This window comes from Cryptotermes secundus, unplaced genomic scaffold, assembly GCF_002891405.2.
Source record: "Cryptotermes secundus unplaced genomic scaffold, Csec_1.0 scaffold72, whole genome shotgun sequence".
Taxonomy (NCBI): Eukaryota; Metazoa; Arthropoda; class Insecta; order Blattodea; family Kalotermitidae; genus Cryptotermes; species Cryptotermes secundus.
The window spans coordinates 1-27,489 of record NW_019730103.1 but is presented as its reverse complement, the minus strand read 5'-3'; the positions used below and the strand labels follow the sequence as shown (position 1 = coordinate 27,489).

The 27,489-nt window shown below is 39.5% G+C and overlaps 1 protein-coding gene across 1 annotated transcript in view; it reads right to left on the bottom strand.

The window, feature by feature from the left end:
* LOC111866011 (DNA-directed RNA polymerase III subunit RPC2) overlaps window positions 1-22,234 on the bottom strand; it is a gene marked incomplete at its 5' end in the record, with an annotated part of 31,683 nt that extends 9,449 nt beyond the window's left edge. The window contains 14 exon segments of the mRNA XM_023854487.2: window positions 773-976; window positions 2,109-2,209; window positions 4,463-4,616; window positions 5,568-5,730; window positions 6,404-6,604; window positions 10,202-10,315; window positions 10,916-11,101; window positions 12,225-12,336; window positions 13,610-13,767; window positions 15,166-15,333; window positions 17,277-17,400; window positions 19,160-19,336; window positions 20,687-20,841; window positions 22,079-22,234. Of these exon segments, the coding sequence (XP_023710255.1) occupies window positions 773-976; window positions 2,109-2,209; window positions 4,463-4,616; window positions 5,568-5,730; window positions 6,404-6,604; window positions 10,202-10,315; window positions 10,916-11,101; window positions 12,225-12,336; window positions 13,610-13,767; window positions 15,166-15,333; window positions 17,277-17,400; window positions 19,160-19,336; window positions 20,687-20,841; window positions 22,079-22,162 (2,101 nt within the window).
* Between the last annotated feature and the right edge of the window lie 5,255 nt (window positions 22,235-27,489).

The following is a 27,489-nucleotide window of genomic DNA, read 5'->3' as shown; positions in this document are numbered from 1 at the left end:
AGGCCTACCTCCATGAAACTCTCCGTTTCACTTCGGTTTACTAGATCTCACACATGCGGTAGGACTCCTTAGGCGAGTGATCAGCTCGTCGCAAGGCCTCTACCTGTAGACAAACACAGAAAAACGAACACAAACATCCATGCCCTGAGTGGGATTTGAACCCACGATCCCGGCTTCCGAGCGAGCAAAGACAGTGCACGCCTTAGACCGCTCGGCTACCATGACCGGCAACAAAACACATACTTCCTTATAAATAGTATATAGTAGCATAACTGTATATAAAATCTTCATGTTACACTACACGTGTATTAAATTAATGACAATGATACTTAAAAATAAGTATTAAAATCACTAATAAGCATGGTGTACTTTATTGTTGTAAAGGGCTAAGTTTTGGAAAATTAACCAAGGAGTTCTGGGCATAACTCGAGACAGCATCCCTACTGCAGAGGTGACAGTTCTACAAAGTTTCTGTTGTTCTCATATTTAGATAATGTAAATTTATAATCTAAAAATAAACTATAATTTAGTTCATGGGAGAGCATGCTGTACTCATGTGGAGACTGAATTCTAGCAAAGTATATTTGATTTTAATGTTTGTAATTATAAATGTTACTGACAATGAATGATCATATTAGTAGTAGTCAGCAGCAGCAGCTAATCTGTTGGACATAACCTCATAATTTCAAACCACTGCCACATTCATAATTGTTGACTTATGAGTATAATAAAACACATAATAAAAAATTAGTGTGCATATACTTGATCATACCCATAGCTTGTTTCCCCATAGCACACTGGTACGTGTTCCTAGGACTCTGGTTATGGTGTGGATAGGGCACTAATCCAGCACACACTCCCAGCAGTGTGAAGGGCTCAATCTCAAGATGTGTAGTCATCTGAGGATCAATGTATGACTCATTCAGAGCGATGTGACTATCGTTCTCTTCATTAACGTCCAGATATTCAATCAAACCTGCCAACAAAAATCAGTAGAAGTTGCAGTTAGTACAAAACTCTTACAATGTAATTATTTAATTATTAGAGCTCCTTTCCCATCCACTGACTTTAAACATGACTGTTACTTTGGAAAATGTCTATCACCATAAGGACTTTCAAACGTGATGTTCCAGAAACCTGTTCTCTTTCCAGGATCAGGCATAGGGGAGGAAACGTTCCTAACCACTTGGTGTCATCAGAAAGAGTCAGTCTTAATTATTGGAACTAGAGACTTTCCCTCTCTAAGGGACCCAACTGAAAACGCGTTTTCCNAATTATTGGAACTAGAGACTTTCCCTCTCTAAGGGACCCAACTGAATACGTGTTTTCCTTCACCTGAGGATGGAAACAGATCCATTTTTCGAAATGTTGTGTTCTTCTTAGTTATCTTAAAACCAGGACGATGGATGAAGTTCGAAAACCCAATATCTCTATGTGTTATACACCATCGTCAGAATCCTATAGTAACTACATTTCATCTTGTTTGTGAACTCCGAGCCATACCAGTATGCTTCAAAGTAATACCAATGTTGTAAATGCAGTTTACAATTAAACGTATCTATAACACTATTAGGGCATAGTCCATATTGTCACATGTCTGCGGTTCCACAATGAATAATAATAGGCTCTGGGTTGGATTCATTGACAGGTATACATTTACACAGTTCAGAACTACAGGCAATTATAGCACTATCACCAGCTCACTGTTGCACGCGCTAGTGTTCTCAGCCTTCACTGGTCATCTCCTGGCAACAGATTCATCCCAGGAACCATCACTTCAAATCACTATGCAGTCTTGTTCAATCACTTTGGATTGCTGACCGTCCAGAACTCGACCCACTTCTCTAGTGCTAATTCTTCAATCTACTCCTAGCTATACACTCTCATTATACAGACTTGGAACGAACTATAGAAAACATGTGTCATATGTCAGAATGTGTGTTGCAGACCACATAGATAACATCGCTTCCTCTATGGTTGCAAAGGCACATTTACCGCTCAATTACCTAGCAACAGAAGTCCTACTGTTGTGTGCGCATGTGTTGCGGAAATGCATTTACTAAGCCGTTACCTAGCAATGGGCATAAATGTATGATAATTTGCTTTACCTTCATTAAGGAAGTCCTGAAAGTTCCTGACTCCTTGCATTAACTCATGGATGTGCTGTTGCTTCACCAAAGGCTTTCCCTTGTCCACTATAATGTAAGGCCTGTAAACAGGATATATAACTATTACTAGGCAGATGTGAACACTAATCACTAATGACCAAGACAGAAAAAATATTAATCTTCACTCTCATTAACAGAAAAAAATGTTCTCCAGAATACATTTGTAATTCAGGTTCTCACAACAGTGCTTTTACTTTCTGGGATATAATGCTATGTAGTCCGTTGGAAGTAAACTGACATTTCGGAGCAACATGTTGCCTCCCTCTTCAGGGCTGAAGGGTATGCCAAGCAAGAGACTGGCATGAAGCAGTATATGCCAGCAGACAGAGATGACATGCTTCTGAACTGTCAGCTGACTTTCAACGGACTACATGCTGTCACCCTCAGAAAATATAACTCTTCAACTGAAGGTGTTAATACTGATTGATCCTGTAACTTGTATCAGGCATGAAATTCAAATGGTTTGTAGCAATACCTAAAATACTGTAACGTGTCTGGAATCCAGAAGTCACTTCTATGGAAACGCTAGAACAGACCGTTGCATAAGAAGTAACAATAGCGATACTGTAATTCCAACAGTGAGCTGTTGTATCGAGAACATCGAATCTCCATGGTAACGACAAACAAAGCAACGTCTCCATGGTTATAACAGAAGGTCCATTTGCCTAGCAGCGGCGAGGGTATAAATAGGCCAGCTTCGATGAGAAGCCTTCAGTCTCGGATCAGTCTTCAAAGAAGGAGTCTCGGAATATCCGCCAGAGGGGACAGTTCAGTCTCGCCGGAATATTGTGAGCAGTGATTGTAACACTGCAAGTGTAAATGCCTGCAAAGTGTGTGTAAATGAGCGAAGGAAATAAATTCGCTATATATCAGACGACGGCGTCAACTTATTTGTAGCGTGACACACAAAACACGCAACACTGGTGTCAGAAGTGACTTCGAACTTTAACACGCGCCACACACTAATTATTGTGCATCGAGTACCTCACTGATATAAAATGGAAATGCAGCAGATAATGGAACTCCTGCTGGCCATGCGAGAAGATAGAAAAGCTGACCAAGTGCACATGTACTGAATAACAGACCCTGACCTATGGTTAAATTGTAAATCATTTATTTTTATTATGATTCCTATATGAACTATGAACTATGAACCACGTACATTCATTGTTGTAAATGAAAATTCTAATGGGTATTAGAATGGTAAAAATAATTCCTTAAAATTAAAAATATTTCACTCATTTTAATGTTTCTTAAAGTGAAGAGTCATGTAGAAATTCATCATCCACTCATATTTAGCTAAATATTTACACCACACATTAAGTAAGTTGGACTATAATACATTTGGTTTGGAGTACAACATCAACAACTAACAGGGAACAAGGGTAAACAATTTTTACTGCAAACAATACAAGCAACATATGCGGAAGATCTCCGTGTCCCTACACGTATCATAAATTATAATAACTTATTTATACAATGGAATCTTATCTAATGTTCTCAATTTGATATTTTCCCTCATTTAACATTCAATTACAATAATCCCAAGTCATTAAGGTTAGTGTTAAATTTCCTTCATGTACATAATATTGTTATCTGAGTGTTATGTTGTGTCCTGTTGACAAAATTCCTGCATAAATTGAATAAATTTATATTGTTTTTACTTTGCAGCATGTTTTCAGCCATTTATGGCCATCATCAGGTAAATCACTCTACACTGACACTCCACTTTTCTGCTATTATTCCCTTACATCAGCCAATGTTTACAGTCTTAGGGGAAAAGTCATACACATCATTCATACTATTGATGACAACTGTGGTTCTCCTTAAAAGTAAAACTTTATGAAACATCCATAAAATATCATTCTACTATCAGAATATCCACAAAAATGACTAAGTTATGAATAAATTACAGTTTCTAACACCAGTACCTGATGGCCAATGCAAATCTACTAAACAAGGAATGGGGTTACTAAAGCTAAGAATACAGATCAAAAAGCCTTATGAACTATGTGACATCTTTGCTGTTACACTTCACTAATTATTGGAATAATTAGCTGGCCAGTGTAACAAATTTAATAGAATATATCAAAGAAGATGTCTAGCCTTATACATTCCGACATCTTGTGGCCATCCTCAGAGCAAGATAATAAAATATTATCTGTTCTGTTAAATTTGTTAGACTAGGCGGCTTATTATTCCAGCAGCAAGCCTTATGAAGTTTTACTTCAGATCTAATTAAGGAAACATGGATGTTCATATTTCAATGTTTCCCGTTTTCCAGAAGAACCTACCTACAAAGCCTGCCACCATCTGAACTGATATAGACACATCTGTGCTGGTGCTGTGCATAAATGGAGATAAACCCATTAATGTAACCACTGCGCCTCATCATCCGAAATATTCGTACAAGGCGCTGATAATCTCTGATGACACCCAATATGTTACCTGTAAGAATTCAAACAGCCACACCAGTAACTGCACCATATCCCCTTTTCTGAACAGATTTCTTTATGAATAATAAACCAGAAAAGATGTGAAAGGAAGTGGTCATGGCCTAATTTGAGATACTATCCCAGAAACTGATGTAGGGACTGGGGAAAACCACAAGGAACCTTCAGCAGGGCAGCTGGTCTCTAGGCCAAAATTTTAACCTGTGCCCTTGTGAATATGAATGTGCTACTCCTTTAGCAGTGATGTTCAGTTAAAGTGCTCTTACTCCATTTGCGAACAGAGTTTCTATGTACACATCAGCAAGACAAAACAACATACTGTTCAGTACTTACTCCACTACATGTTTGGGTTTTACAAAACCATCATTAAGTAGATGATCAATAACACAGAAGATACAAAGAGTATGAGTGTCTACAGCAGCAAAACAGACACTGTCCGCTATTGTAACCATCACCAGATTTTACAATGTTAAATGCGACCATGTAAATATGAAACCTACGGGAGAGTATTCTGAGAGAGTAGCTGATGTAGTGAAATAAAAAAAAATGAATAAAATGTTCCCCATTCTCCATATACAGAGCAGAAATTTTATGTTAAAACAGACATTTGGTTTGTTAATTGATGATATAATATGATTTCTAATAATATACAGACACACAGGGATATTGGGTTTTCGGACTTTATCCATTGTCCTAGTTTTAAGATAACTAAGAAAAACACGACGTTTCGGAAACTGGATCTGCTTCCATCCTCAGGTTAGAGAAAACACCTATTCTGTTGGGTCCCTTAGAAAGAGCTAGCCTCAATCACTGGACCTATCGTCGATAAAGGCCGAAAACCCAATATCTCTATGTGTTGTACACCATCGTCAGAATCCTACAGTAACTAATATACAGACATTTCATCTTAATCTACTTGTAGATTATATGGGTCTCATTTTCTTACCATTAAGAAACACCATGTACACTTGAAAACTATTGATTTCTTCTCCCCCTAGGAGATTCACATCTTCCACTCCAATGTTGAAGGCAAGACGGATAATGGGCGCTTCTTCAACTTCTGTGGTGATGTGTGTCATCAAAGCCAAGTTCTTTACAAGCCCACATGCCTAACACAAGAAGCCAAAAATGCAACTTTAAATTAAAGTAAATGACCTGATCAATTAACCTGCAACTTCCTTTCTGTCCCTGGAACAAATGCAGAGGCTCTGTACCGTCAAACAGTATGACAGGCTTCAATGCAAATTGTATTGATGATGCAAAACAAAACAAATACAATTTACTTCTCTATCTAATGACATATGCAAATCAGGCTTCTATGACAACTCTAAAGGCATTAAAGCTGCACAGGAAAATCGTCTGCTGTAAGTTTTCTATTTTATACTGTATATACTGCAGTGTTATATATGACCTTGAATCCAAGAAAGCTTGTGATCAGAAGCAGGAGCGCTTGCTGTAGATTAACCTCATAATTCAGATTTTTGTATGTTAGGTATGCATTTGCACTTACTGATTACAATGGGAACAATTTGCAAAATACTGATGGCTATTATTTCGTTCTCCATTTAATCAAATTTGGTACTACAAGGGTCAAGCTCTATTAGAAGAAAATTAACTGAATTCCAGCTTTAAATCACTTACTGCTCAACTGTGTACACAGTCTCCATCTGTCATTGAAAAGTGCTTTCTGAACAAGTAGCAGCTGAACTGAAAACTTGCAACTTCATACATATAGATGTGTAACAAGTAATGACATTCCTGCATGCTGCAGTGCCTACCCACCTCTCCTTCAGGGGTGTCGGAGGGACACAGCATTCCCCACTGTGACGGCTGCAGAGATCTAGGGCCAGACACTTTCCTTGTCTTTTCAAATTGTGAATTTACACGGGTCATCATCCCCAGGGCTGAGATGTATGAAAGTCTTGACAGAACCTGTGTCACACCATGTCGCTCCATTTTGAATCTCTTGATAGTCCAGTTACCCTGCAAACATGCAACACAATCCTCAGTATGCACAATGAATGGGGTCAACGTTCATTCTTTAACATACACCCCTTACACTAACACAACTTAAATTCCTCTAATCTGTGCCCACATTTACCTGGTTAGTTGCATATATTCAAACGAACACCATTCAATTTTATTACTCTTGCAGGAAATTACAATAGCCTTCAGAAATATTATCATGCATAACATCACCATGGTTTTCCAGAAACTCTGAACTTACACCTCATTTCTTTAGAGAACCAGGAAACTGCCCAACTCTGCTGTAGTTCACGGAGATGGGAATTAAACTCAGAGCAGACATTATCACAAACACATTAACTAGAATGTCGGCTAGCTTCAGGCAAGCAAAGAGGAACCTTAACTACATACATGCACTCTATACAATGAATATGGATCCAGTCACCTACCAGCCTACCAGGTAGGCCAATGTGAAATGTATTATTTTACACTTCAAACAATAATTAATATACAATTTAATCCTAAAGTGAAAAATCGGAATTTGTATTATACAATAATAGGATGATCATATAAAAGAGGTCAAGAAAGTAGAGCATGTAGCATACACGGGAAAGAACATAACTGCATCCACGATTTCAGTCAGACAACCTGAAAGGAACGGACTATTTGCAAGAGACAGCCACAGAGAGGAGGATAATATTAAACTGGATCATCAACAAAATGGGTGAGAGGATGTGGACAGGATTCATCTGATTCTGGACAGGGACAATAATGGGCTCCTGTGAACAGAGTAAAGAACATTCAAGTTCCATAAGACGCTGGAAATTTCTTGACTATTTGAACAATTACTCGCTTCTTAGGGAAAAACTCTGCTGCATGTGTTAGATGTGATATTTAATCAGCTGATATAACATGTAAATGCAGTACTAATTATGACTACCACCAGCAGATGTTGCTAATAAATTAAATAATTACTGTAGATTTATTTAATGGTTAAGTTTACTAGCCCCCTCATTTGTGTCTCCACCTTATCATGGTGAGGGGGTTTGAGTATGCCAAGGACCCTGGGAGCTATACTAGCAGTAGCATAGCTACTGGCAGGGCCTCCCTTGCTGGACAGGTCAAAGGGTAGGCATCAGACGAAGAGAGACACCAAAACCAAAAACTCATGCTGGAAGCAGCATCATCAGCAGCGACTTGAAGCAAAGAGCAAATGATGCTCGAGATGGTTCAAGTTCGTATAGCAACAGGCGTGACCAGAGTGGTTTGGACGGCTGTTGTACTGCAATGTGGAAAGCAAATGGAAAAACTACCACATTATCACTTTTCCTGGATAGTCTCTTTCCAAAAACAGACACCATGTATGCGAACCAGAAGACAAGGAAGAAGACGTAAGAAGATGCTGGATGACCTTGTGGACAGAAGAGGATACTGTCATTTGAAGGAGAAAGCTCTAGATCACATTAAGTGGAGGAACTGTTTTGGAAGAGACTGTGGACTGTCTGACAGATTACTGATGAATGAAGTTTACTAGAACTTTTCACACTTTGTACTGATATACTGCTCCTACATTAAACAATGTCTGCACTACACTCAACTCAAGTGGAAGTGCAGCTGTTCACTGAAATATGACACAGATCTCATGTCCAACTATCTAGTAAACTACATATAAAAGTGTTTCAACGATTCAGACCCATTCAGACTACCTATATCTGCCAGCCAAAGTCAGTCACTAAGGGTTGCACAATTGTATGGTTCCTAAAGCAGATGTGGGAACATCCCACATTATCACGCGTTTCTGCAACGCTCGCTCTTCACATCACTTTTCACCATCACGCGCGCTAACCAATCAGATTGCTTCAAACGTTCGTATTTATACTGCAATCGCTGCTAGCTCGCATCTACGTCATTACGCACGCTAGCCAATCAATTCTTCCTCCTAAATTTCGAGTTTCGCTCCACCCCACCGAGCAGTGTATAAAAAGGGGCAGCTCCAACGCCGAGTATTCAGTTCACTTCAGTTTACTTCAGTCTATGATCAAGCCACACCAAGCAACATCAGCCAGCAGGCTTCATCGCCAGCACTCAGTCTTCAGAGGCATCGGCAGGCTGTGCCAGGCACGACTGCCTCGGCCCTCCGGCGCTCTCACATCCGACTCACTGGGGCACCGCGCCTGGACTCGCCGGTGGTCGTGTTACTGTCCGACCCACTGGGCATCTGGTGTAGCCACTGCCTCATATCTCCTACGACCGTGCTCACTAGCCTTTCACCAGCCATTCACCGTAATTAGCCTTTCTCCTTACCGGCGCGCGCCGCGCTACCTCTCCGATCAAGCATCTCAGCAACCACGGTCCTTTTCAGGGCCAACAAACTGTTCCGAAGAAGTGGGTTGTCATCGGAGTAATGACAAGACTACACATCAAGAGCCCCACACAGTATACTCAAAGAAGTGGGGTCATCAATTTTGATAAAGAGAAAGAAAAACTTAGTTAATTCCTAGAATTAGTAAATAAGGTCTAAAACCAAAAAGTGTACTAGAATTAGTAACCAAATATTTATACAAACTATACTTCCATCGGAGACCAAAGTGTAGATGAAAGAAAAGTATTTAAAAAAAAGTAAAGGTATCTATGCAACAGGTCGTGGAAGCCCATAAGGTTGTGAGAGGTTGAGGCTCCCACATTTCATCGGCTCATAGATGGCAGCAAGGGTGTTAGCCCTACACGCCGGCTGCCTTTACACCCAAGAATATTCCTGGTACTCATTTCTCTTAGAGGCTGAGTCGACCCCAGGGTCATAGTGTGGCTGGAAGGATTAGGTCAATTGAAACAATCCAATGACCTCATCGGAACTTGAACCCGTGACCTTCCGGCTTGTAGCATAGTGGAAAGAAAATGCACCTTAAAGAAACAGAGTGTGGGGGTGTGGACTGGATTCAAATATTTCAGGATAGGGCCGAGTGGTGGACCCTTGTGGACATGGCAATGAACCTTCGGATCCCATACAGAGCAGAGACTTCCTTGACCAACAGAGCCACTGTCTTCTCAATGAGAAGTGTGCTGGAAGTAGTTAGCATGTACTTACTTTAAACATTTACTAACAGAAATGTATTCATATAAAGTTCTTGCAGCAAGAGTGAAGCATCTCCAACACAACCCCAAAATAAATATTCACAAATTATTGTTTCCCCAGTAACTTTATCTGCAGTTATCCTACTGTATTAATTACAGAGTAATTAAAATTATATGGCAAGTCAACATCAAGGTGAAGCAGTGACTCACTCGGAAAACAGTGCTGAGTCCTCATGAAGCCACTCACCATAACAGTACCTGATGCTGCTTTACTGACTTAGGGGTACTGCTGAATCATTGCCCAGAAAGTCTTTCATGAAATATAAGGCTGGGCATCAGAGGGCATAAGAACTGAATTTCATTAGACTATTTAAAGAGGGAACCATTTAAAATGCATATCATAAAATCATTAACATATATATATATATATAACTTATATAAAGAGAAGTAATTCTGGTGAAGTTATTTACACAGAGAATTTTCAGCCAAGAGATTAAGCGAGAAGGATAAGTGAATATTGTCCACCATTTTTTGTCAACTTACTGTGGATATCGCATGCACAAGTCCATTTGTGATTTGGTCTTGTCTCATGTGCTTCACAATGTCAAACTGAGCTGCCTTAATCTTCGGAATATTCTTGTCTGCTATCATTTTCAACTGCAAAGAGAATGTTTAAAAAAATGTTATTCATAATTACATAGTCAACAACTAAATTTCATGTGAGGTTTAGCAAATGCTTACTTTAATATGCACGCACACACACAGATACACACAGTAATTTCAATAAGAAATGTAAATCTTACCACAAAGATGAAAGTAGCAGATTCCTTAAAACACCATGACCTTATTTAAACCTTTGCAATGCTCTAAACCAGAGCATATTCTTGATATAAACTATACATTATACCACAAACAAATTTCTGGCATGATGAGCCATTTCTGAGAAAATTTATAAAGTCTGATTTGGGGTGTCATGCAAATCAGAACTTACTGATTAATATAGAATAAAATCAATTTGTCAGATAAATTTTCAGTGCAGATCCTCTAGCTCAGTACAAAATTTAATCAAAACATGTTTAAGTAAAACATGCAAATGTGCGGAAAGTCAGAACTGACCTCTCCATACCATTTTTGCTGTGCAAATACAGTCACTTTATTCATATACCGGTATATTCAACTGCAAAATGTACTGCCATGCAAGAAAAAAGAAACAGTTTCTAAAATAACAGACACAGATTAAATGTATGTCATTCTTACTTCCCAATTAAATCTCTTAAACAGATCTTCAAACATGAGTGCAAGCAGTGAGCCAGCAAGCTCCAGCCTCTTGTTTCCGTAGTAGTCTCTATCATCAATCACTTTTGTATCACCTTGCGCTTGAATGACTCTGCGGACCATCAGGGCTGTATACGTTGCTTTCATTTTGAAGTTGAAATTCTCCACCTATAATAATTACAGCAAATCCATAACACAGAGTGAACTAAATTCTGAGTGAGGGAAAGAATGGACACAGATTCATCCCTACCCATCTGCACAGCAGCTACTCCACCCTGAATGCTTTTCCAGTTCTTATTGGTATTGTGGCTTTCGTTCCATCTACAGGCTCTCTGTGTCTGCATTCATGCTTTGTTACTGGTGTCAACAGAAATGTACATGTAAGTAGGGAGTGGATGCAGGCAAATGACTGACCCTCTAACAACACCTGTGTTCACTGTTTCCCTGACCAATTAACTCTATGCAGCAGAGCCCTTCTTGAGAAGCTGATAGTCACTTAACTCCACACATTTTATGGAATCTGAATGGGTTTACAAGAGACCATCACTGGTCCCTATCCTGAGCCATATTAACACGTTCTCTACCCACTCACTATCTAACATTACATCGTTCACACGGTGACTTCCCTTCACTTTTTCTGACCAAGAAACTGTATGCATCTCATTTCATTTATTCATGCATGTCACACATTTCATCCACCTCAGCCTTCATGAATTCATCACCCTGATAATAACTGGAGAAGAGCACAAATTACAAAGCTCCACATTCCGCAATTCTCTCCTGCTTCCATCAATGCAAGAGACCATGTTTCACACGTATATAAAATAATAAGTAAAATTATAGTTTTGTAACTTTCTGTTTTTAAATTTTTGCCTACAGTTGCTGAAACTAGTGAGCAGATGGTGGTATATATACAGGGAAATAATCTCAAAGGTATCCAAGAAGTTGCTGAAAAGTATTTGCATTTCATTAAGCATAAGCACATGATTCAAACAAACTGCATGAACATTCTTTGAAGGTCCAACTGCTTCAGACATTACATGCAGCAACTCACACAAGAAGTCTGAAATTACTCTCTATTTATTTTAATGAATTAATGTATTTTGACGGCACAACCTCCACAGACATGTAAACAAAAATTTCAAAGTTAAGGCTGAAATTTGAGGCCAACCTCATTTTATGAAATTCACTACTGAAGAATGTTACATAATCAACAAAACATGTCAGCACACACTTTTCAGAACGCATTTCATTCTTCTAAACAGTGAATTACGAGCACATAACAACTTACAGGAACATGGGCAAGTACCATTGTAGCCAAGAGGTCTCGTGCTTCATCAACTGGTGACTTCTTTGGAGCAGAGGAGAAAAATCTCTTCTGCTTTGTCTTTGATCCCAAATACCTAAAATAGAAAATGTTTAGCAATGATTATTCAACATGCCTTCACACACATTAGTTACTACTGTTGCATTGCCACCATAGCACCAACCATAGGATGTGTTAACATGAAGGCATTGTTCTTCTCTACTACCTCCACACTATATCTGCGTAACTTCTGTGGCCCTTGTCCACATGGCAACGGTCAAGCAGAATAATACACTTTAGAGGTGTATGGTACCAACACAAGGAAAACAAATTTTCCCACTCAAACTACACTTGATGGAATTGCCTAACTTCAAAATATCCGTGGATGTTAGCAAACATTAACATTCAGATCCGTGGACTGCAACGGTTGCATGCTGACGGATCTGATGCACGGAAGCATGCCTGTAACCGTGGGTTCCATGACTGACCACTCCTGTAGAACCAACCAGATTCTGCCACTGTTCTATGCTATTCCAGCTTTCAGCCATGTGGCCTGTTGCTGCTTCATGCAATCTCCTCAAACTTCTTTTTCACCAAGGCTTGTATGCTACAATATGCACACCACCAATGATATGATCAGGTAAAGCATTTGCTGTCAGCATTTCCAAAGTATTTAATGCAATTAACTTTACCAAAGGTTCTTTCCAGGTCAATAAAAGCAGAATAAGTTTAAACATTAAAATCGACATGCTTTACTATTAAAATTTTGAGAGAGTATATATTACCTTAATCATAAAAATAATTAAAGAGCAGGATTAAGTATTCTGTACCTTCTGTGCAATAAGAACATAGTGTCAATATGGACGATATACTTGTCTTTTGTCTTGCAGAACAAGAGAAGTAACATCAGGCCAAATAACTTATATGAGTAAATATCTCCATAAATTTTCTATGGGGATAATATGTATCTTCATGGTAATGTTAGACATCAGAAGCCAATGCAAGTGTTTCTAGAATTTCATATATGTAACTCAAACTGTCTAAATTTTTAATTTAGTTCTAGTTTTTCTTGTCATGTAATGGAATATAACGCCATGTAGTCTGCTGGAAGTCAACTGATGTTTCACGGAACATGTCACCTCCATTTTCAGGGTTGAAGACTAAGCCATGCAAGAAACTAGCATGAAGCAGGTAGCAAGCAGAGCTCCATCAAAAAATCAGTTGACTTTCAATGGACATGAAGTTATATCCAAGAAGACAGAACTTCTCGTATCAACTGCTATGAGAAACTAAAATCCTATATGTAAATGTGTTGTAGCACAAAGCAAAACGGTTCAATTATGAATCAGCGATCCTTGGAAGTCCATTACCTCAACGCCTGATTCTGTGTAAAAATGTTTGCTTTATGACATTCCTCTAATGAAGGGGCAAACCGCTGAATTATGTGATCTTCTGTTCCAATCATCTGAACAATCTCTTGATCACACACTACTCCCATGGCTTTAAATATGATTGCAACTGGTATGTCCTGTAAATAATACATTTCCTTGATAAATTAAACACATAATAATTAACTAATTCAATGGAGCTGAGCCCATCTTGAGAAACTACCAGTTGCACAGTTACTCAAGAATTTCCAAACATTTTATGGAACCCAAAAGTTCATTACCATGTCCACAAGAGCCCTCAACTGATCCATATCCTGAGCCAGATCAATCCAGTTCATACCACACCATCCCATCTATCTTAAGATCCATTTTAATATTATCCACCCACCTATGAATGAATGAATGTATAAGGGGTGGGCCTTCTTGGCCCTTGCACCGTGACCTACAGTGTTCTGTTGTGCCTAAAATCCACCCACCTATATCTTGGTGTTCATAGCGGTCTTTCTCCTTCTAGTTTTCCCACCTGTATCCTATATGTATTCCACTTCTCTCCCATTTGTGCTACATGCCCTGCCCATCATATCCTCCTTAACTTGATCATTCTAAATATATTTGGTTATGTGATGAGGAATACAAGTTATGAAGCTTCTCATTATGAAATTTTCTCCTACTTGAAGCCTCTTCAATCCAGATATTCTCAGCACCCTGTTTTCATACACCTCAGTCTATATTCTTTCCTCAATGTCAGAGACCAAGTTTCACAGTCATACAAAACCACATGCAAAATTTTAATACATGCATATTTTAATCTTTAAGTTTTAAAGAGAAGAAAATAACACAAAAGGTTCTGAACTGAAGACATTATGCATTCATTGCTGTTTGTTAATTATATGTTTTAATTTTTTACTAATGTTATTTTTTTCTACTAATGTTTACGTGCTCTGTTTTGTTTGAATGTGATTATGTGTGTTATCTGTCTGCTGGCTTATTGTAGTACCACTGTCACCAGGTGAAACCACATTTGCCATTAAATATAATAATAATTTCACTGTGTGATGCAAACAGATTCTCTATTGGAAACTTCACCATAAGATGCATAAAATTGAAGAGCTTGATCTAGAGTTAGCACTCTGAACTTGCATTCAGAAAGAGCTCATTTGAAATCTTGGCCAAGACCCTATCCTGACCAGGGCATTTTGCAGTTTTCCTCAGTGCATCCAGGCAAATGCCGAAATAGTACCTCGATTAATCTATGACCACTTCCTTCCAAATCCTTTCCAATTCATAAGCCATCCTACTACTCAGCATTATAAAATTTTGATATTGAGCACACCATTAAACAATCCACAAACAAGACAATATGAATGAAGTTTCTCCAGAAAAGATATCACTATGAGAACCAGTGTTCCCTGGCAACACAACATATCTGAACTGCAAAACATTAAACTCCTTTCAGAAAGCACTGGTTTCACTTCAGTGAAGGAAACATGAAGTGACTGAAGTGCTCGCTGATCTCTGCCAACTATCAGTATACATACATCCTGCAGAGTGTTGTGTTTCAGGTAGTACTTCCCATTCTTCACAATCACATTGGTTCGGGACTTCTTCTCATGAGTGCTACTGGTCACCTGACACTGAATTCCTCCTTTACGATCTTCCTCCACTATCATCCTGTTGCGTGATAACTGTTCTTGAATGAGAATCACCTGTATAACGGGACATTTATCAATGTAAAGGATGTACTAATACACTGAACATCACTGTGAATAATTTTTACATTCATTAACTCAAGCCTGAAATGAAATGAACTTAAAATTCAATTTAGAAATGTGCTGACTTAGAAAGAGGTTAAGGTGTTGTTAATATACTCAGCTACCACACAGAGTTTCTTTGTTACACACGGAGTCACTATTCTACAAAATGCCAAATTTTACAAATATCTCGCAGATTCAAAATTTCCTAACATGAAAAAATTTGGACCAAAAATTCTGACTGCATTTGGAAGCACTTATGTATGTGAGCAAACAATTTTGAGAATGAAATCTGTCAAATCAAAGTTTCACTCAAGAATAAATGATGACTTCATGCATCACTGTTTACTCATATCAACACCTTCCAAACAGTTATCCAGTTTCTTGCTACTAAAATTCAGCTATAATTCAGTTGCTATTTTGTAAATTTTTTAGCCATGATACATTTTTTTGCAGTTCTGAAGCTTCTGGAGGGTTCATAACAGTATATTTCATAAAGAATGAACAAATCGAACCTATGTGAGTCATTTCGTTTCTTTCATTTTGCAATAAAACCTACATGGCCCAACAAATCCTTCCCTTCTGGACAGTGTGGCCTCCTCATACAAAGAGGTTACCAACCCCTGCTGTAGACCAACATGTGAAGAAAGCGGGCCAAGATGTTTCTAAACTGGTCATCATAACTTGAAATCTATCGAGATGGCAGGGAGTCAATCAAATGGACAGACATGACAAAATCTTTGAACTTAGGGAGGCATGCCAGCTGGTAAATGCAGGGTTATGAGAGTCACTGCTATGAAGTGGCACCCAGAGAGAGCAAAGGGTGTGGGAAATGGGTAAAGTAATGAATCAGCCTGTTATAAACATTGGAGATGTTGAAACTTCTAGTGACATCTTTGACTGATTCTGATTCTGACTTCAGGAATAAATCCACTACTTCACAGTGACTCATTTTTCTAGTAGTCTTTATTATTGATAATAACTGCATGTTATTACATCATATATTAAAGTTGGAGTCTGCTGCCCTTGTAGTAGAAAAGCATGTCCAATGGTGACTGGTACACGACATGTTGATATTGATTGTACAACAGTGGGCAATTTTCTGATGTGAGAGAGGCAAAAGGAAAATATGCCAGTCACAGCAGCTTCAGGAGGAAGAATATTTTTTCCCATGTTTACAGCTGGGGCATGCAGTAGTATAGTTGGCTTAGGCACTATGCTATAAACTGGATGGTTGTGGTTCAAGTCTGGATGAGGCCACAGGATTTTTCAATTTACCTACTCCTTCCAGCCGCAATATGGACCTGGGGTCTACTCAGCCTCTGACAGAAATGAGTACCAGGAATTTTCCTGGGGGTAAAAGGCGGCTGGCACGTAAGGCTGACAATCTCACCGTCATTTGTGAGCCAATTATCTACAAAATGTGGGAGCTTCAACCTCTCACAAGCCTACTGGCCTCTCCATGGCCTTTTAGAGGGATAGCTTTCTCTTTTTATGTTTACATCAGGATTAAGGCATAGTAAGTAGACTGTACAGGCCGGTCACGGTAGCTGAGCGGTCTAAGGCATGTACTGTCTTCGCTCGCTTGGAAACCGAGGTCGTGGGTTCGAATCCCACTCAGGGCATGGATGTTTTTGTGCGTTTTTCTGTGTTTGTGTACAGGTAGAAGCTTTGTGATGAGCTGATCACCCGCCCAAGGAGTCCTACCGAATGTGTAAGATCTAGAAAAACTGATATGAGCGGAGAAGTTCATGGAGGTAGGCCTAGGCCCACTGGGGCTGTAGTGCCAAAGAAAAAAAAAGTAGACTGTATATATATACATATAATTCAATAATTAGTTCCATTAAAAAGATGCACACGTCTATACAGTTGCGCACAATGTTACTGAATAATCTCACCTTTTCCTGCCCCTTAACAATAAAGTAACCACCAGGATCATGAGGACACTCATTCATTTTTGCAAGCTCAAACTGAGACTTGCCAGCGAGAACACAATTAGAACTACGCAGCATGATGGGCATTCTGCAAAGCAAGAAACATACGAGTACTTCAGAATACACATTCAGTTTATTACCAAACTTATTTGTAGCTAGAGAACACACAGAAATATACAGTATCTTGTGTTGGCTACATAAAAGAGCAACACCAATATATATATATATATAGAGTACAGAATCCAGCAACTTTCAGAGAAAAAACCAGCAGCTTAATAAGAGACATACTATCTTCAGGGATGTACTGCTGTGTAGTGTGTAGAGGTTTGTCAAGGTTCCAGAGAAATATACTAGCTCCACCTTCAGGACAAACAGCAAACCATGGACATAACATGCATGCAGTCAGGACATTTCTGGTTTCTTGGCTTACTCCTGAACCCTGAAAATGGGGGCAGTACATTTCACTGGAATGCCAGTGAATTTCTCAGTGGTGTCACATTCCAGACAACAGCATCCTTCATAGTAAGAACCTCAAATCTCACAAACTACACATCAAGGTGCTATCGGAAAGTTCCGGGACTCTTATTGCTGTAACTGCATCAGTGAAAGAAGATGAGAGGGGGGGGGGCCAAGGTCACACTTCTGAAAGCCTGTTGCATCAGTCTGCCATGTGACACTGGGCTGTGAACATGCACTGTTTCTATGTAAGTCCTTTCTCTACTTCATGTTTGTCTGCAATGGATGGCAGAATCAAGCAACGTGTCCGCATCAAGTTTTGCGTGAAGCTCTGTAAATCTGCTACCGAAACCCTTGAAATGCTTCATGAGGCTTTTGGAGGACATTCTTTGAACTGGACAGCGCTTTTTGAATGGCATTCACACTTCAAGGCTGGTTGAGTGTCAGTTGCAGGTGATGAACATTCAGGGTGACCAAGCACCAGAAAAATGACAGAAAATGTTGAAAAAATTCTAGAACTCAACCACGAAGACCGTCGCCGAACAATCCATGAGCTTGTAGAGACTGCTGTGATCAGTTATGGAGTCTGCCAGGAGATCTTACCAGAAAATTTGAACATGCACCGCATTTCTCCTTCATCACAAAAACACGCCTCCCCACACATCCCTGAAAGCCACAGTTTGTGACTAACAACATGGTTATTATTCCCCATCCTCCCTACTTTTCGGATTTAGCCCCCCCCCCCGAGTACTTCACTTCCTAAAGTTCAGAAGGGTGCATATTATTCGGGTATAAAAATCTACAATCATCTGCCTAAAGAGCTCAAACAATTATCCAATAACCAGAAATCCTGTGAACGTTCCCTAAAAAGATTTTTACATGCTAACTCTTTTTATGCATTAAATGAGTATTTTAATTATAAATGTACATAAATTTGAATGTTTTAACACTGTATTTTAATACAGTTAGTATAGGAGATGTGAAGAGTTATATTAATTCAAGCTATGTTGTAGTTACTTTCAAATTATGTCTGTTAATCAGGATATTANGTCACCGCCATGAAAGCCTCAAATCTTACAAAGATATTATCTTTTTACCTAATATTACTGTATGTGTTAATTAGTTAATGTGGGTGATCTTCATTATGTGACCTTGTGTATATATTTGATATGACTATTTCTACATCCTGGGTCTGCTGCCTGTATGGATATTTATGGAAAATAAAGGATATGTATGTATGTATAAATATTAAGTATATCTGAAGTGTTATACAGATCTGGTCATGAGACAAACTTCAGTACTTTCAGTCTGAATGCAACAAAGATCTCACAACATAACAGAGTAACAAAAAGTTAGCACTGTGCCAAATATTTTATGAAAATTAATCATACCTGCCAATCAACAGATTATTTCTTGCAACCCGCTGGTTCCCACGTGTGTATTCTATATCTACTGTGATAGGAGCTGAGTATGTCAAATCACGAAGCCTACATTCATGTGGGGTTGTAGACTTCGAAATATTATATGCTTCTTCAACATCTGGTGTACCTACACTTACATTCAGGTATCTGAAACAAAGTCACAGTGAGGTGACAAATATCTTCAACAAAACAACCAGGGGTTGGTATGAAATTAGTGCTTCCTAATTGCTATCTCAGAATGTGAAATAGAAAAGCTATAACATTTGAGGCTACCACCTATCTGAAGATAAGTGTTATGGCAATCAGTCATATAATGATATCACATCATTATTTAACAAGTTAGGAAACATATGTGCAGTGCAACAATTCTGGCATGTTCACTCCCATTTGCTTAATTACCTTTGGGGGAAAAAAGTTTAAATTTTAATTTAGCAATAGTTGTAACAGCATATTCAACTATGTTTCAATAAAATCTACATTAATACACATGGGGACCTATTAATGCAGGCGGGAGGACACTTAGTTTAATTATTATCAGAAATAAGAGACCTCAGGAATTTTTTACAAGACTATATCCTTGTTTTTGTTTACTTCAAAGCCATAAGATTAACTGTCACACAAACTCAGGCTCAAAAACTTAATTCTTTTTTATTTCCAACTAAATATTTTTCAACCCTAAATGGTCATCATTTGGTGAAGCACACAAATCAGTTACAAATATCTATACTATAAGTGCACATTATATTAACAAAAAACAGAAAATGTGGAGAGAACAGTGAATTAGGCAAGATCTGACTTAATTTTACTTGGACAAGAGTATAAAACTGACTGTGCCTATCTCAATATAAACACTCAACGCTATTTCTGAGTTATTAGATATTTATAAAGTTTATCTATTTTGGATTATCGTTGAATTAAAAAATAATTAAAACTTGTTTTAACTAAGTTCTAGAACAATGAACTATAAAAAGGCAATAAAGTGCAGGAATCACATAAAATGTACTGTGGTGTAAAAACCCATTGCTAAGAGATGACTCTGTATACAGCAGCCATTACTATGTAATGCACACAATAGAACAACAGCATTATGCAACCGTTTCTAAGCATCGGCTCAGTAAACATGTACTCGCGGTAAACATTCCTCAACAACAGAGAGGCTGTGTTTTCTGTGTGGTCCATGTCGAGGAGATATCTTGAAGACAACTGGCCCTAGCAAGAAGCTAATGAGATTAATTTGAATCTTACTAAGAGAAATCTGAAGTTGATAATTCAAATTTGAAATGCAAAAACTGAATAATAATCATGTCTATTATAATATGTGTGCATTATAGCTGGAGCCCTGCATAATCAATGCACATGGGCTTTCAAATTTTTGGTTCTACCACAGAGTTTATTACTAATGATAACTTGTTTTTCATTGGTGTGCAACATCATACACCTTTCACTCAGCATGTATATGAAATTAAATACATACTATGTCAGAATGCCAGTACTTACTTTACATAAAACAGGGGATCAGCATCACTGCAAACTTTTTCATTGGCTTTGACGATCTTCCTGATTTCAACATTGACAAAATAATTGAAAGAATCTATATGTTGTTTCACTAAACCTTTCACCGTAAGAAATGCTGAAACCAATTTCCATTTTTCCTGCAAAAATATGAGTTCAGAGAAAATGTTGTGCTCATTCTTTATCACCACTGATTTATAGCACATGGCATTACCAAGGTCCCAGAAAAACAGGAAGGACTGGAATTGAAAGGGTCACATTAAATGCTGGTTTCTGCTGCTGATGTTAATTTACTGGGACAATTCAGACACAAATGCGAAGCAACATAAGTACATATTCATGTCCCATCACTACGACAGAGAATAATATCATAAGATACCTATAAATACTTGAAAAATGTGGCAAAATTCTGATATCCAGAAATAACAGTAGCAAATGAAAACACCAATTACAAAGAAATTACACACAGATCATATTTGGAGAATGCTTGCCACCATTCAGTTCAGCACCCTTTTTTTGTCTTTGCATTTCCTGTCACAAAATATAAAGCTTATACTACTACTACTACCTTACTTACTTACTTACTCACAGAGCTGAGCCCTTCTTGAGGAGCCACCAATTCTGCAGCTACTCAAGAATTTCCCAGCATTTTATGGAACCCGAAGGTTCATCACCGTGTTCACAAGAGCCCTCCACTGGTCCCTATCCTGAGCCAGATTTATCCATTCTAATATTGTCCACCCACTTACGCCTTGGTCTTCCCTGTGGTCTCTTTCCTTCTGACTTTCCCACCAATAATAATAATAATAATAATAATAGTAACTGTACTTACACTTTTATATGATCTTAAATAACGTTAAGGTTTGACTGAGGGCGTTTGAGAATATGGTGTTGAAAATATCGGGGCACAAACAGAAGCAACTTGCAGGAAGGGTTTTATGATTTTCATTTTTCAACAAATATTATTGCGTTAATCAAAGCAAGGCTGATGAGATCAACAGAGCACAGTCCACACGGAAGAGTCAGGAAATACATACACAATTTTGGTCGGAAAACGGAATGGGGGAGAGACCACCTGAAGTTCTATAAGTCGATGGGAGGATAACATTAAAATGGATCTCAAACAAATGNTTTTTAAGCTAAAATTGCCTGTACTTATGTATGTAACCTTTTGACTTGTTCTGTATCCAAAGGTACTAACCTACTTAGGATTTATAGAATGTAAATAAATTCAATTCAATTCAATAATAACAAGCTCCGGGGTTATATTACAGACTGGAAATGTCTTAGCTAGCTGAGCGACTATTAGCTTTTCAAAAAAAAAAACTTGTTTCACAGTTGCAGAGCACAGGGCTAATAAGTAAAAGACTAACTAACCTCAATTGGCTTTATAGGATTTCCAAGTTTCTTGGGATCGCTTTGCCAGTCCCTGACCATATTTTCATTACCATATTCACCCATTTTATTACTTTCTGACAACAAATCGCATAAGACTGGAATCCTAATTCACTAAGATACAACACACAATTCACACTCCGGTGTTCGGCCAATTTCTTTGCCGCGTGGTTTCCTTGTCAGCTGTTCTATAACGCGCGTCAGGAATTCATCTGTTTCTTCAGATGGCCCGAAGCTTGGTGCAGTTAATTGAGCAGGAGCCTGGCACCTACGCCAAACGCCACCCAGACTATGTTAGGAAGAATAAAATAGATATGGCTTGGGAAAGAATTTCTCATGAGACGAAGTAGTCTGGAAACAGGTTAAGTTCTTTCGAAACAATATAAGTGCGTCAGTTTAAATTGTCAGAGAAAAACGGAGACACCCAGCGTTTTTTCTTAATATCGTATCTTGGCATCTTGTTGCATTAATATATCACTTATACCACATATATTTCTGTCTTAAATGCATCTTATTATACAGGGTGTTTCACTACTTTAGGGCATAACTGCTGGAGGTGATTTCCTAGGTCTTTGTGATCAAAAGAGTTCTTATAAACATGTCTCCGATTTTGGACGGTTACGGAGATATGACTGTTTTTTCATTCCTGTACACGCCCTCGTATGAACCGCGTCTGTCAGCTGGCAGGTCGCTATTTTTAGCCAGCTACAGACAGAGGGTTCTTGTTATCTCGACACTTGAGAGCTACCTAAGGCGGGGTGGGTTGGTATGTCCGGTGCGGTTCACAACCCAGCGACAGCCTGTGTTGCGGCCGGCGGTGACATTTTCGAAAATCAGCTTTAAGCGCCAATCAATTCAAATTAAAGGTAATTTCACGAAGTTAACTTTACATTCATACTTTAAATGTATCATGTACCATGCTGGTTTATTATTTTGTTCCGTTTATTGTCAGTAATCGTTACCTTCTATTCTGAGTTGAAAACGGTCATAACTCCGTAACCGTCCAAAATCGGAGACATGTTTATATGAACTTTCTTGATCACAGAGACCTAGGAAATCACCTCCTGCAGTTATACCCTAAAGTCGTGAAACATCCTGTATAGTCCCCCTTCTTCCACATTACATGATTCGGCTGTATACGGCCATCATATTTCTTCTACCTTGCTAGAATTGTTGCACTATATGTCAAAATTTCCGGTCTAGAAACCCGAAATTTACGACCGTGGGGATTTTCTATTGTTTATTTTATTGTAGAAAAAATTATTGTAAATACGAAAAAGGCCTGGGCGGACCGGTGTGCGCCTTGGAAAATTGCCAATGGTGCGGAGAACCTTGTTTTGCAGGCGCTTCAATTTCACTAGATGGGTGTCTGCCGCAAATTCCCAGGCGGGACTAGCTTAAGTCATTACGGATCTAATAAGAGCTTTGTGGAGGGTCAGTTTAGTGTTAGCGCTCAATCGCTCCCTTCTGAATAGGGAATATGCCCTAATGAATGTTCTGAAGGGCTTGACTTCGATCATTTCTATGTGTAATCTCCAAGTCACTCTCTTATCGAAGATTACACCTAGATATTTGCACTATTTACAAATGGAATATTTCGTCCATTTAGAATAAGACAAGACTCAGGCGGTCGACGACCACGAGAGAAGTAGACCCCCTGAGTCTTATCTTCATTAATTTTTATATTCCAGCGCTCACACCAGGTCTCCATTGAGCTGAGACCGCGCTGGAGTTTTCTAACATTAAAACCCTCCTTGCGATCTGTCGCATACAGACAGGTGTCGTCTGCAAAGAGGGCCAGGTGAACGCCTTGTGTTTGGGGGGCATCATTTATATACAAATTAAAGAGAGTAGGGAAAAGGACCGAACTTAGTGGCACCCCTGCTTGCATTTCCCTTGGGGTTGACAGTTCGCCTTCAACCGAAACCCTGAATTTACGTTTAGAAAGAATGGACCCAATGGTCAAACTTTTCGAGAATTCCAACTTTGATAACTTACACAGTAAACCTGAGGACCACGTGGTATCAAAGCTTTTTCGATGTCCAAGCACACCGCAGCCGTAGACATTTTGTTGTTGAAATTAAGGGGCACGTGGTCCGCCAGCCTCATACATTGCAATGCTCACTTTGTTTCTGTGTGGCCCCTTTGTTTGGCCCACTTATAACTGTCCTCTTAGTGCCCTTGCGTTGGGCTCCACTTAATCTTCTGTAACCGTCCCTCCTACTTTCCGCCTGCGGCTCCCTCTGAATCGTAGTCCAGGGGGTGGGAGTCGATGGCAATCGGCTCCTCTGCTCCGATGACCATTTTGACGCTGCCCTACCTGGTGTTGCCGCTGCTGAAGTTGCTAGGTCGTAGCTGGTTTCGGCTTAAACCGGCTCCACCGCTTCTTCCTTCAGTTGAAATTATTTGGGGTTGGATTTCAGGATTGGATCTGATAGTATGGGCGCCAGCAAACAGCTAGAGACTGTTTACGGTTCATGTGAAAGCTGACGGTGGGTTTGACTGGACAGTGGAGATGAGTCTCTCTTCAGGTCGGATACGGGTCAGGCTCGGACAAGTGAGGGCGAAGCACCTCTAATTAACACAATTCACTGTGCCACCACAACACTTTATTGTTCTTCTTAAAGGCACTCGGCTGTGTAAATTCACACAATCTGATTTAGTTTCGGCTTACAAGCCGCTGGTGTTACACTTACACGAAAATGCACTCGATCAGCTCAACTTATACCCGTCCGCTTATGGAATGAGCAAAAATTTGTACTTCTTAGAATTATCTTTTAGCGCGTATGATGCGGGGTTTGCCTCCGCTAAGTTCTAAAGTTGATAGACGACTAAAATCTTAGACTGACCTCTCTGCCGATCCAGAGGTCCTAACTGAGTTGTATCTGCCTATTCTCCTCTCCTTATAATTTCCCTGATAGGTCTATTCAAATAAGGGGAGTTGGCTTAATTTTGGTTCCGGCCAATGACGGGTTGTTTTTAAGGGAATTTCGCCCTAAAAGACCAGAAGGCGAAATTGACAGCGATGCAACTTATGAAGGGTCGCTAATGATCTCCTGGCACTTCCACTTCTGACTTACGGCTGGTAGACACTGCCACTTCTCGAATTCTCAAAGTGTCTTGCCGCTGTAAGTAAAATTCTCAATTTCTAAAGAAACTCAGTGGGTTTCTTGAAGTATCATTTTCTGCCCTTTTGGAAAATAACACCAGATGCTTGGACGCATGGACTAGCAGATGTCCTTGTGCGCGCAAGTTCGGTCTATCTGCTCATCGCCTATTCCTTGTTCTTACGGTGTGTCTTAAGCCTTTGTTTCTTCATAAATTCTTATTGTTAACTCTATCAGCTACTGAAAAAAGAAAAAGGTTGGGGGGGTATTCAGGGTAAACCTTGCTTAAAAAGGAGGCCGCAAATACGGGTCGGGGAGGGTGGCCTTGGAAATATTTTGCTGAAAATGGAGCGCCCTGAAACAAACCAGACGGTGTCGACCCTCATCTACCCTCATTTCCAGCCCTGATTACCGTATGTGTCGGGTATTCCCCGGGCTGCTCTACTAAACCAGTTCTGAAGAAGCCATTTGTGCTCGAGGTCGAAGCAGTCTGACAGGCTGGAGAACTTCACAGATAACCGACATACCCTTTGTACACATGTTATTTCACTCACGTTCCGTGAATCTTGAAGAAACTGACTAATACCACTCCTTCTTGAGGCAGTAGTTTCTCAGTTAGTATACAAATTTCCTGCACTTTATGGAACCCCATGGTTCATTACCTTGTTCATAACAGCACGCCTTAATTACTCATACTTCCAAAGAGCAAAATCCTTCTCGAGAAGCTTGTAGCTGCTCAGCTAGTCAACAAATTCAGAAGGTTCATAAGCGTGTTCACAAGAGCCTGCCACTTGTCTCTATGGTGAGTCAAATGAATATAGTCCACACACTCCCACCCTAATTTCAGATTTATTTTAATATCACCCACCCATCTACAATTAGGTCTTTCAAGTGATTTCTTTTCTTAACCATTCACAACCATCATTTCCTATGCAATTATCTTCTTCCCATTCGTGCTACACGCCCATCCCATTCCATATTTCGTGATTTGACGAGCTTAATAATATTTGGCCAAGAAAACAAATTATGAAGGCGCTCTTTATGGTGAGTAATTCAGCACTATAATTCAGATGGCCACAGGCATGAGGCTGTCTGAAGCAACGAGTATACTCGGTAGTGTCCATGAAGCGGTTACGTATCGTTCTATAATTCATCACAACACATGAATATCACTCGCCGGTGTTCTCTCCTGGTACATGTTTACAGATGATTCGGAGCATTGTGTCGCCACCATCTTCAGGGTATAAGTCTGGCTATTGTAACTGAATCATCTGTGGTATTTATCGACCCATCCAGGTATGCGGTGCTCTGCTACCTAAAAACAGATGACAACACTTCCTTCGAAACCATTAACTAATTAATGATAATTCAGAGATCACCACGTAACATTAGATAAGCCATCACACGGCTTCGGTGACGACGCAACTTCAAGCTGTGTCCAGTTCACACTTTTCACCGCTGCTGGTGATCTGTCTAGACTCTAGAACATAATCACACTGCAGAAGGAGATTGTTTTCCATGGACATTCAGCCACACGGTATCGAGCGGGTTAACTCAGTGGTGCCGGGAAAATTCCACTTACTGAGTATTAAATCGTGTGGAAATTTTTGTTGGATTTTTAGGTTTTCATGGCGGTAGCAATGATGAATGCGGTCTTCTGCGTTGTAACACGGTGTAGTTCGGAGAGAGGTCAATGCTTCGAAGGAACTTATCGCCTCCATCTTCAGGGTCAAAGAGTTGAGCCAAGCAAGAAACCAGCAGCGGAAAGCGGTAAGCTTCTTCCTCGCGTAGCTGACTCTTCGACCTTGAAGATGGACGTGATATGTTCTTTCGAAACGTTCGTCTCTCAACTACACGGCGTTACAACCCAGAAAATGTTACTCTTCATGTGGTAATTTGGAAAAACTTCCTCAAGGGTACGTCAGCCCTCGAGTAGGAACCCTTACGGAAGAAACGCCCCGTATGTTCAGTGAGAGCTCGGTATGGAATTCTGGAGATCCCATCTCACGTTAAGAACTTGTAACTTTGTAACGAACGATCTCCAGATTACTGGGCGCTACATTCACCCTGAGGCTACAGCTCATTTGTCTGGAAAATTTTAATAAAACCACGAAAATCAATGTACGAGATATCTAGGCTGAGATTCGAACCAAGAACCTTCCGAATGGGAGTCTAAGGGCGGCCGCACACCAACTACGTCAAGACAAGCATCAGGATATGAGACAAAAGACGCAGTCTTGCTTCATGATTCGTCAGCATCATGATTCAGACCGGTGTGCGGCGGTT